Source organism: Balaenoptera ricei, chromosome 8, assembly GCF_028023285.1.
Source record: "Balaenoptera ricei isolate mBalRic1 chromosome 8, mBalRic1.hap2, whole genome shotgun sequence".
Lineage (NCBI taxonomy): Eukaryota > Metazoa > Chordata > Mammalia > Artiodactyla > Balaenopteridae > Balaenoptera > Balaenoptera ricei.
In genome coordinates, this window is record NC_082646.1 from 114,059,107 (window position 1) to 114,069,942 (window position 10,836).

A 10,836-nucleotide genomic window follows, 5' to 3' on the forward strand; every position below is an offset into this window, starting at 1 on the left:
GGACACACAGGGGCTGCTGGGGGGTGTGGGGAGGTGGCCGGCGGGAGTGTCCTGTCCACCTGCAGTGACCAGACCTCGTGGACCCTTCTCCGAGTTGGTCAGGAAAGTGCGTGGGGACCTCAGGCAGCCAGGCTTCCTTCTGCTGAGTGTTGGTGGGTGCGTCACCCCAGGGTCTCCAAGGGTCTCTCACCTGGGTGCAAGTGTTTGTGCGGGCTGGAGGGGTGCTGGGGAGTGCCTGGCCCTTAGCGTGGCCAATGACGGGCGAGGGGCATGGCCAGCAAGGGAAGGGGTCCAGTCACCAGGAGGTGCAGGGCTGCTCTCTGGGGTCACTGGGCAGGAACCTGCAGTCGAGACGGCTCTGCAGAACCTGCTGGGCCCCAGGGTGGGAGTGGGGGAGCGGCTGCCACCGCACCCCAGGTTTGGGAGAAAGGCTTCAACAACTGCGCCAGATGAGGTCAGTGGGACCCCAGGATGCCCCGCCCTGCAGACGCCTGCGCCCTCCTCTGCTCGCGGTTCCCTAAGTCTGTGCGCCACGCGCTTGGATGGGCTGTCACCCTGTTCCCCACAGGAAAGAGGGGCCTTCTCTCTGGTTCACGGAGGGGTCCCTGGAGCCCAGCGCACGGTAGGGGCTCAGCAAAGCTGTGGATGGGCCTGGCTCGGGCCCTTCTGCGGCCTGAATGCCTGGGGGACGGACGTCTGTGTCACCAAGCACCTGGGGTCGACCCAAGGGTAGAGCAGGCACAGGGGCCCCAGCGGGCCAAGTCCAGCCCCCCGGCACTCACCAGTCGGGCAGGTGACAGGTGCTCCTCCACCAGCCGCTCGCTGCGGCTGCCCCCTCGGCTGCCCGGGGCCTTGCTCCGGGGGCGGGGGTTGTGCCGGCTCTGCCAGCTCAGCTCCCGCACTCGGACACTGGCTCTGCTTGGCCAAGGCCCCTGGGCTCTGTCCCAGGCCTGGTCCATTCACATCCAACCTGCTGGGTGTAGGCAGAGGGCAAAGCTGATCAGCCTCTGCTCTTCCTCTGATCCACAGCCCAGCCGAGACCCTGTGCAGCCCTTGATGTATGCAAGCACACAACAAGCCCCCGGAGCCCACCTCTGGCCCGAAGAAGGCTGTAATGGTGAAGCCCCAGCCTGCCCGGGGGGCCTTGCCGTCTCCTCCCTCAGCCTGGGCTCACACCCCCGGCCTGGGCAGGCCGCCCTCCCTGTGTTTCTGCCCATGCTTCAGGGTCCATGCGGGGTGCCAGCTCTGGCCTACCCTCTGAGGCCCCATGTAGGCGAGGGAGCGGGGCTGCCTCGAGGTCCCGTTCGCCCATTTGCTGCTGTAATCAGCAGCAGCCTCTGCCTCAGGGCTTGTGCTGTGTGTCCTTCTCCACCTGATGGTCTCTGACCCTGTGGGGCTCAGGACCAGGGTCTCAGGCACTCCCCCCCCACCCCTGTGCCCACTGAGACCCCCTCACCTGGAGGCAGCTGCTTTCTCCCCACCGTGGGTCAAACATCTGGGCAAGAGGGCAGCATGTGGCCCCAGGCAGCACCTGCGAGAGAGACAGTCAGATTGGCCTCCTGGCCAGGTCACCATGCTCGAGGGACCCGGGACAGGCTGGGCCAAGGTCACAGGGCCCAGAAGCGAGCAGGTGCAGAGGTGTGGGGCTGTCAGCCTGGGGCCTGGCCCTTAGGTCCTTTCAACCATCCTGATGGGGCACCTGGCCCGGCTGACTGGGAAGACAGCCATATGGGTGACCGACGCTAGGGTCCCTCTGGATCCATCCAATGCAAATGCTTGGTCTTCATTCAAATCCCCACTTCCCTCCATCCCCAACTCCACCCTCTCCAAAAGGGGTCCCCGGCCTGTTGCTCTGGACCATCCCCTGCGGGCTGGCTTCCCAGGCACCCTGTCCCTCTTGGGCGTTACCCCCAGGCCCACAGGAGGTGGTCCACCTGCACCAGGCTCACCTGGCATTGCTCCTTAACGACACAGATGCCTGTGCCTGGTCCCAGACCCTGGAATCATCTCTGAGGGTAGAGCCAGAAGTCTGTACGGAAATCTTGGCTTCTTCCCTCCACCTTGGATCAGGGCCTCGCCGACCCCCACCCCTGTGCTCCCTCCCGACCTTCTTGGGCTTACTACCTGATAAGACCGACCCCCTTCTACAGCCCTCAGTTCAGTTGAGTGAGTGCCTTGCCTGAGACAGCGTGAGCTCTGTGTGGGCAGGACACTCACCTGCCATGTCCAGTGTGCAGAACAGGGGCTCAAGAATATCCCCCCCAAAATCAGTGAATGTGGCAGATGCAGCTTCTGGCCACTGTTCTTGTCTATCACCCCCTGTGGATGGTCAAGATTCACCCTCCCCGGGGCGGGGGTGGTCAGCTAGCCTTTGACAGAGAGGGTGGGAGGGAGTGTTGGGCCTTGGGACAAGCTGCCCGGGCTCCACGTGCCCTCGTCTGGAAAGTGACCACACACCAAGGACCCAAGGAGGTGAAGGCCATGCAGGGGAGCCTCATGAAGAGCCTCATGGAATTTCTGGCCAGGATTTCTTTCCAAAAGTTCCTCTACTGCCTGCCTTTCTCCAGCTGGTGAAAGGCCCTGAGCCTCAAAGGAGGACCCCAGCACCAGGCCCCCTAGGAAGATGCTGCCCCTGCCTACCCCAGGGCTGCCAGCCTCGGGCTCTGGGAGAGGGACGGGCTGGCCAGGCTGTGGCCTGGGACGCCAGTGGGCCACCCTCTTCCGTCTGTGCTTGAGAACAGCTGACCTGAGGTCCTGCCCATGACTAGGCCCAGAGTATGGGTCCAGATTAGCCAAAGGTCTTGGGGTCCAAGGAGCAGGGCCTGGGTTGGAGGCTGAGGTTCCCACTGAGACACTATCTCTTCTCATCTACTCACTGGCCTGGACCCGTCCACACTGTTCATGGCCCTGATCCCATCCTGCCCTGCCACTCTGTGAGCCCCCGAAGTTGGAAATGTGGTGGCCTTTCTCTCTCCACGGCCCAGACTAACACCAGCTCCTGGCCGGGCTCATCACCTCTCTGGGTCCCCTCCACCTGCTATCCCTTCTGAGGGTAGGGCCTCTCCCCTCCTAGGTCCCTATCATGGAAACTCCCAGAGTGGGTCCCTAGGCAGGGCTTGGGGTCCCTCCTGTCCCGGTGACCGCGAGACCCTCAGCAGGGCCAGGGGTTGTGGGATGGGTCCCCAGGGGACCAGATCTGACAATTGGGGCATCACTGGGACCTCACTGTCTTTCTGCTCCATCCCCGGCCTCAGTTTCCCCCCGACACGGGAGGAGACAGAGAGGCCTGCGGCTCCGGACCCAAAGGCGCTCTCGGCTCTCACCTGAGGGGTCGGTCCCGGGCGCCCTCCTTCGCCGGGCGCTCTCTTCGACTTGGGGTTGTTCTTCCGGCCGCGGGGTTGAGGGGCCTGGGCGCCAAGGCAACGGGGGCGGGGCCTCCTCTGAATCTGCAAATATTCATGAGCCGCGGGAATCTTCCGGCTCCGCGAAGCCGAGTCACGGCCCTCAGCAACGGTTGCTAGGGCCGGCGGAAGGGCGGGCGGGGTGGCGGCCAACCAGGGTGGGGGGGTTCGCCCGTGTCCCGCCCCGCACGCGCGGGAGCGCCCCTCGGGCCGGGAGGGAAGCTGGGGAGGTGAGACGCGGTCGAGACGGCGGGGCGCAGGCAGGCCAGGTGTCGGCTTCCGCAAAGGTGGTCTGGGGTGGAGACTCGCGCCCACCTTTCTCAGGTGGTAGGCGCCCGTGTCGGGTCGTCCCTGAGGCCAAGGCCCTGCGGGATTTAAAGGAAGCGCCTTGGGAAAGGACCCTCTGAAGACGAGGGAAATGCAGACCTGGACTCCTGGAGGGGAGTCCAGAGTGTCCGCGCCGGCGAGAGGCGCCGTCACCCGTTTTCACTTATCCGCCTTTACTTCGCGTCTACGCGCGTCAGGCGCGAGCCGGGCTCCGTCGTGGCCGCGGCGCAGTGCGCGGGACGGCCAACCGGACACAGCCACGGCACGTGGGGTCGGCGCCGTGCCTGGGGCGGGGGCGGCCCCCCAGGGGCCTGCCGAGGTCAAGGCTTGCAGTGGGGTGAGCTCCTGGGCAACAGCTCGGAGCCGGCACGGGAGGGGGCCGAACGGCGCGGAAGGGGTAGGAATGGAAGGAGGTGCCGGCTGAGCAGAGGGGGAGGTTTGGCCTTACGTGTAATGCACCATTCTTTCTTATAAACAAGGAGAATGTGTTTATGCGTTACTTTGAAATTTTTTAAAATGTTAAATCATGTACTTCTGAGAGTCTCTAAAGGAGATACAATGTGCGTATTTATGCTTGGGGTGGGGGAGTCTTCAATTCAACCCCTTATGGCAACTTTTGGGTTGGATTTCCTGGGTACCGTTTGGGCCTCAGGGTGAGCTTCTGCAGGGCTGGGCTCCGGGCTTTGGGGAAGCTGGGTGGGCGGGTAGTCTGCAGGGCCTGCCGAAGTTGGGGGAAGCTGGAGATCAGGGAGCGCGGGACAAGGGCCCTCTGCGGAGCCCGGGGCGGGGCTGCGCACTACGTAAGTGAAAAACAAGACCCCCCCGCACTGGGTAAAAAGATTGAGCCGGACTCGCTGCTCCGCGGGCTCAGACGTCCCCGCCCAGCCGAGGCGCCCTGCGCCGCCTGGCCCTGGGCGCATGGCTGAGCCGCGCCCAAGGACCCCGCCGAACCTGCCAGGCGTCCTGGGAGCCGGGAGGAGCCCCTTCCGAAGCCACCTGCACCTGACCCTCGTCCCGGCAGCCCCTCCGCTTTTCCCCGGCCTCGGGTCCGGGGGAGTCTGCGGTGCTGACCCCGCGGGCTCCACCCTCCCTGAGGCTCAGCCCTCGGGCTGTCCTCTCCCCTCCGGAACCCCTACGGTGTGCTGCGCGGTACGGCGCAGGGACGGCCTAGGGGGGCGTGGGCGCAGCTGTGCGCGCCGTGAAGGTGCCCAGGGGCCCGGCGCTGGGCTCCAAGAGCGGCGCCGGGGCTCGAATCGGACATCGGCGACCCCGCCCCAGTCCACACCCGGCCGCGGACCCGCTTCGCCGCGGGGTCTCTATCTCCCCGCGAGTCCCGCCTGTTCCCGGGAGAGTCCGGGCAGTCTCCGGATAAGTTGTCTCCCGCAGACCCCATCCCCAGCGGAGCCAACCCCGCAGGCCGCAGCCCACGAGGCCCAGCCGGGCGGGAACCGCCCTCCGCGCAGCTCCCGGAAGCCCCGCCCGGCCGAGGCCTCTGACGGGCGGGCCTCTCGGCCAACCGGGGTGGGGCAGGGCGGGGCCCGGCGCGCGCGGCCAATGGCAGGCTGTGCCGGGCTGACGGACGGGCGCGGGGCGGGGCGTGCGCGGCCCGGTCGGGTGTCCGCCGCCCGCAGCCCGAACCGCACCCGCCGCGGACGGAGCCCATGCGCCGGGCGAGCCAAGTGCCCCGACCCCCGCCGCCGCCCCCGCCCCGGCCCCGGGGGCAGTCGTGCCAGTGAGCGGTGAGTGCGGCGGGGGCGGCGAGGGCCGGGCCGGGCGGGGGGCCTGCTGTCCTCGCAGGGCGCGCGGGCGCGCGGGGGCGCAGGTGAGCCGCGGGCGGCGGCGGGCGGGGCGCTGCGGCGGGGGTTGCGGGCGGCGGCTGGTCCGCTCTGCCTCACCCAGGCCAGCCCCTTCGGCTCCGTGTCCCGGGCCCTGTCTTCCGGGGCCCCACAAGTGCGCTGGGTGTCCCCGAGCGGAGGCCCGCCCGTGACCATAGCGCTAGGCGGGGTCTCCCACCCGCCAGAGACGCAAGGACTCCTGCGAAGAGCTCGGGCACCGGGCGGCCATCACATACACCAGACGAATCTGAGGTTTAGGCAGTCACTGCCCACTGTCCCCACAAGGGCATCCCTTCTTTAAGCATCACAAATTGGGGGCACCCCAGCTAGAGGCCTTGGCCCCAGGCCGTTTTCCTTTCTCACCTGTCTCCTTATTTCCGCACCTCCTTTGGGTCTTTTCCTGTGATCAGCTTCTGCTTCCTGGAGCCCTGGCCCCCTGCCCGCCTCCTCACCTTCCTTATGCTCTCCAAAATTCTTCTGGTAGTGGGGCCCCGTGGGTTTCCCTTTATTTTTCCATTATGTGGATTTTTTGTTTGGAGCATAGCCCGAACCCGCCAAGGCAGGGGTACTTTCTGTCTGCTCGTCATCTTGTGCCTGGAGCAGTACCTGGCATGCAGTAGGTGCTCAGTGAATACTTGCCAGATGCACCAGCATGCCCGGGGGTGGGGGGGCCTGGAGCCGGTTGTCGGCTGCCACCAGCCTGTCCGGGCACGCTGCTGTGCCCGCCACTGTGGCAAGGCCTGTTCTCATGGGGGCGCTGGTAACCTCAGCCCACGGCGCTTCCAGTTCAGGCTTCTTGCCTACCCAGCAGCTTCTAATTCGGGTGCATGCTTGGGAGACGCTCTCAGCTGTCAGCCCTGCCTCTGGGGGGCCGGCTCCCTGCTTCTCTCACACAGTCATTAAATGCAGCTGGAGGCAGGACCCCCTTCCCACCTCTGGGCTGGAGGTGCCACAGGTGAGTGGCTGGGCCACCATTCTGGCTGCCGCCCCTGTTACCTGGATGTCTGGGCCCAGAGGGCAGGCCGGGCCTGGGCAGGCTGGCCCAGGGAGCTCAGCGGGCCTGCCCTGCGTGGTCTGGCCATGCTGAGTGCCGCTTCCTCGGCAGGTGGGACAGGCGACCACTGCAGTGCCTTGTGCTGTGGTCCTTTGAGGAGCAATGACGGAGTATAAGCTCGTGGTGGTGGGCGCCGGAGGCGTGGGGAAGAGCGCCCTGACCATCCAGCTCATCCAGAACCACTTTGTGGATGAGTACGACCCCACCATAGAGGTGAGCTGGCCTGGCCCCTGTACACAGCCTGGCTTCTGACACGGGCTTGTCTTCTACCCGCTCTGCAGGAGGGGTCTCGTCGTCATAGGTCCTGGGGGGCACGAGAGGAGCGAGGGAGGGGGAGGGTCCCACCCCTGGAGCGCCGGCTCTCCCTAAGCAGTGTCCTCCCCAGGACTCCTACCGGAAGCAAGTGGTCATCGATGGGGAGACTTGCCTGCTGGACATCCTGGACACGGCGGGCCAGGAGGAGTACAGCGCCATGCGGGACCAGTACATGCGCACCGGGGAGGGCTTCCTTTGTGTGTTTGCCATCAACAACGCCAAGTCCTTCGAGGACATCCACCAGTACAGGTGAGCTGCCCGCCAGCCCTCGGGGGCCTCCTGTCCTCCCTCAGGGGCCACGGGCAGCCTGCCCACCGGCTCACGCCTTCCCTCTTGCAGGGAGCAGATCAAACGGGTGAAGGACTCGGACGACGTGCCCATGGTGCTGGTGGGGAACAAGTGTGACCTGGCCGCGCGCACCGTGGAGTCTCGGCAGGCCCAGGACCTCGCCCGCAGCTACGGCATCCCCTACATCGAGACCTCGGCCAAGACGCGCCAGGTGAGCGGGCCCCCTGCCCCCGCAGCCAGCCAGGGCCCCGCCCCGCCCCGCCCGGGAGCCGCACTCACTGCCCCCTCTCCCTTGACGCAGGGCAGCCGCTCTGGCTCTGGCTCCAGCTCCGGGACCCTCTGGGACCCTCCGGGACCCCCGTGACCCAGCAGCCCCTCTCGCTGTAAGTCTCCCCGGATGGCAGGGCAGCGAGGGAGGCCAGGGCCCGGGTCTGGGCCGACACAGCTCCCGGGGGAGGTGGAGGTCCCTGGAGAGAGCTGCCCTGAGCCAGACCGGAGCGGTGACCCTGGGGCCCCCACCCCTGTGCCCCCAGATTGCCCCACGGGTCCTGGTCGGCCCCAGCCCTCAGCGGGCCGTGGGGGAGCTGCTGAGGACAAGCCTCTCAACGAGGTGGCCCTGGGGCCAGAGGGGAGCAGGGTCCAGCTCCCCGTTTGCGGGGTGGGGTGGAGAAGGGGCTGGGGTTCTGCTCGAGGCCGAGGCAGTGGTCCCCGCCCTGAGCTGGCCTCCTCTTCCCAGGGCGTGGAGGATGCCTTCTACACGCTGGTGCGCGAGATCCGGCAGCACAAGGCGCGCAAGCTGAGCCCGCCTGACGAGGGTGGCCCGGGCTGCCTGAGCTGCAGGTGCCTGCTCTCCTGACAGCGGCGTGGGTGTGGGGTGTGGAGGTGCCGGATGAGACGCGGGCTAAGGATGCAGGGAAGGAAGGAAGTGCCGCCAGAGCCTGGCCCGCCCAGGTCGGTGGACAGAGTGACCGCGGGCCTCCCGGGACGCTTTGCACAGACTGTCATGAACTGACGCCGGCGGCCCCCAGTTGTCACTCTTCTCCAGCCCTGTCCTGGCCCACTGGCACAGGCTGAGTCGCAGTAAATTATTTCATGTCTTGACCCTGGCATTTGGCTGAGGCCGGGAGGCTGCGGTGCGAGTGACCCCCCAGGAGGCATGCGGGAACCTCAGCTTCGCGCATCCGGCAGCTTCTCTGCCTCTGGGGGCCCCGGGTGCGTCCTCCGGAGACCTCTGGGTGCTGCGAGAACCGGCCCGTCTACCACTTAGCACATGAAACTTTATTCACCTTTAACCGGCAAGGGGGGAAACTGAGACCAAAGACTGTCCCTTCCCTGGTAGGGAGGCCTTCATAGGGAACGGCTGCGGGCCGGGGAGCTTCTTCGGACTCCGGGTGGGGTCGTATCTCCTGAGTTTTGGGGACCCTGGAAGGCAGGAACTGACTTTGGTGGAGGGCGGGACACAGCCTGCCGGGTCCCGCGGCGCCCTCTGCTCTGCCCCGTGGGGAACAGGTGGCTGCGTGGGGTCTGGCGTCTGGCTGGCCCTGCCCCCTGTGTGTGTGAGGGTGGCCCGCTGGCCCCTGCCATCCCCTCGTTGGAGGTGGCCTGTTGCTCCCAGGGCCACCTCAGGTCACCAAAGTGGCCTGTGGGGCCCATCCAGGCCCCAGGTGGCCACGTGCAGCCCCGAGAGGGCTCGCCTGGCCTCGGGCAGGACTCTGCACTGGCCAGGGCGGCCCCTTTAGTCATCATCCCAACTGTCGGGGTGCTCAGCACCGCTGCCTTCCCGGGGCCCAAATTCAGGCCAGGCCAGGCCAGGCGCTTCTGGGTCAGGGCCTTGTGCCGTGTGAGGGGGTCCCGTCCTCAGGGAAGGCCAGCGTGAAGCAGCAGGGCGTGTCGCTGTCTTCCCAGGGCCTCGGGGTCACTGTGCTCACAGTCACCTTGTCCCCTGGAGGCCCCCGAGCGTCCAGCTTCCTTGTGGACGCAGAGGTTGGGGGTTGTGGGGACGCGCGGGGCTTGCTCTTGGGGCACTGCCCTGGCTCCGTCGTGGCCGTGCTGGTCGCTGCCCCAGGAGGGGTGCCGGCTGCAGTTGCCACAGGGCAGGAGGGGTGTCGTGGCCCTGGCGGTGCCGTCTTCAGCGGGCTGGGCAGAGCCAGTGGCTGGGACCTCAGTGGGGTTGCAGGGCCATGCCTGTCGTGTGGCCCTGGGCGTGGCCCAGGCAGGTGTTGAAGGGGAGAGGACCCAGCGTTCCGGCTCAAAGCCGATGTCTGGGGGCCACTTGCCTGTGGCCTCATGGTTCACTGAGAGGCTTGGGAGGGAATTCCATCACTGGCCGCAGCCGATCCTGAGGACTGTTCTGGGCTGGGGACAGGCAGGCCAGACTCGGAGCCTCCGGGGCCCCCAGCGGGAGGCCTGCGGCCGGGGCCCCCTCGTGCTGCTGCTCCTTGGCCTTCAGGTTGGCCGGGCCGGGCGAGGGGCCGGGCTGCTAGTGCTGGGCAGGTGGGCCAGGGAGGGCCAGCCCGTCTTCTCCGGGGAGCGTCTTGATGCTGGGAGGGGTAAGGAGAGGCCTGGGGGCTGGGGCAGGTCGCTCCAGGCCCAGGGGCCTCGTGGGGAACTCTTCAGGTTTTGCTGGAAATGAACAGACCAGGTCAGCTTCTCGACCAGGCCGTTCGGCTTGCGCAGGATGGGCCCGTGGGACCCTGCGTGGCTGCTCCGGCCCAACGCTGAGAACAGCTCTCCAGGCTGCTGACCCCTGGCTGTCCTGACGCCCAGCCCTGGCCTGGTCGGCCGAGTGTTAGAGCAGAAGAGCAGATGGATGGGGCTGAGGAGGAAGGCCTGGGGCTCGCCCCACCGCTCACTGCCCCGGAGGGTGACTCCGGAGGAGACTGCTGCCGAGGGCACCTGGGGGAAGCAGGTCCCGCTTCACCCCGCGTAGCTCAGCCATCGAGGCCTGCAGCTGCCTGAGCACCGCATCGTCCTCCAGGGCCCAGGCCCGGGACAGCGTGTCCTGCAGGAACTTCTGCAGGCCTTCCGGGGCAGCTTCAGGAGGTGCTCTGGGGGTGCGGATGCCATCAGGCCAGCGGGGGCCCCACCGGGAAGACTCAGCCCCCCACCCTGGGGCACCTCCCGTGGGCGGCGGCTGTATTCTGCTGGGCACCACACCTGGGGGTCTGCCGTGCCCGGGAGAGCCGTGGGCAGGGCCACTGCCAAGGGCGCGCTCTGGAGGGCGACCTCTGGGCCCCCGTGCTGGCCGGCCTGCCTCCTCTGCGGCCTGCACTCCATGCTCGGGAGCCTTGCGGACGGTGTACACCATGGCCGTCAGCATGTGCTCGCTCTCCAGGATGTAGGCATCCCAGAGCTTCAGGGTGAGCGAAAAGGGGGTCTGTGGGGACAGCAGGCCCAGGAGGGGCAGCTTGAGCAGGGCACGGTGGTGGTCCCAGCACAGGGTAAGAACCCGCCACCGGCCTCCGGCCTCTGCAGTCCGCCTGGGCTGCATCAGACAAGCTCCTGCAGCTCCTCACCTGGCTGGGCTCGTCCCAGTGGGGTCGTGGCTCCTGGACTCAAGGTCCTGAGGGCCTGGCCAGCACGACCCCTAATCTGGGGGCAACAGAGCCTGTCCCAC

The 10,836-nt window shown here is 67.1% G+C and overlaps 2 protein-coding genes across 7 annotated transcripts in view; one reads left to right on the plus strand and one right to left on the minus strand.

Annotated features, from left to right (window-relative positions):
- LRRC56 (leucine rich repeat containing 56) overlaps nucleotides 1–3,962 on the minus strand; it is an 18,746-nt gene extending 14,784 nt beyond the window's left edge. For 2 of the 3 annotated variants that reach the window (XM_059932441.1, XM_059932439.1), the window contains exons 1-3: nucleotides 3,324–3,956; nucleotides 1,457–1,531; nucleotides 783–973 (exon numbers count right to left, since the gene is read on the minus strand). In XM_059932441.1, coding sequence (XP_059788424.1) covers nucleotides 783–959 — 177 coding nt within the window. In that variant the 5' untranslated portion in view covers nucleotides 960–973; nucleotides 1,457–1,531; nucleotides 3,324–3,956. Of the gene's footprint in view, nucleotides 1–782; nucleotides 974–1,456; nucleotides 1,532–3,323 lie in introns of all 3 variants that reach the window. The other variant, XM_059932440.1, reaches the window with a different exon arrangement.
- On the plus strand, nucleotides 3,609–8,321 carry HRAS (HRas proto-oncogene, GTPase). 4 transcript variants are annotated; one of them, XM_059932458.1, is made up of 6 exons: nucleotides 5,327–5,467; nucleotides 6,669–6,830; nucleotides 7,003–7,181; nucleotides 7,272–7,431; nucleotides 7,522–7,603; nucleotides 7,957–8,048. In XM_059932458.1, exons 2-5 carry the CDS (start codon nucleotides 6,720–6,722, stop codon nucleotides 7,582–7,584), a joined length of 513 nt encoding a protein of 170 aa, XP_059788441.1. In that variant the 5' UTR covers nucleotides 5,327–5,467; nucleotides 6,669–6,719; the 3' UTR covers nucleotides 7,585–7,603; nucleotides 7,957–8,048. The 4 variants fall into 4 exon arrangements, with proteins under 4 accessions (XP_059788440.1, XP_059788441.1, XP_059788438.1 ...); XM_059932457.1 differs by lacking the exons at nucleotides 5,327–5,467; nucleotides 7,522–7,603 and adding an exon at nucleotides 3,609–3,631 and having other exon boundaries at nucleotides 7,957–8,321; XM_059932455.1 differs by lacking the exon at nucleotides 7,522–7,603 and having other exon boundaries at nucleotides 7,957–8,321.
- The last annotated feature ends 2,515 nt before the right edge of the window (nucleotides 8,322–10,836 follow it).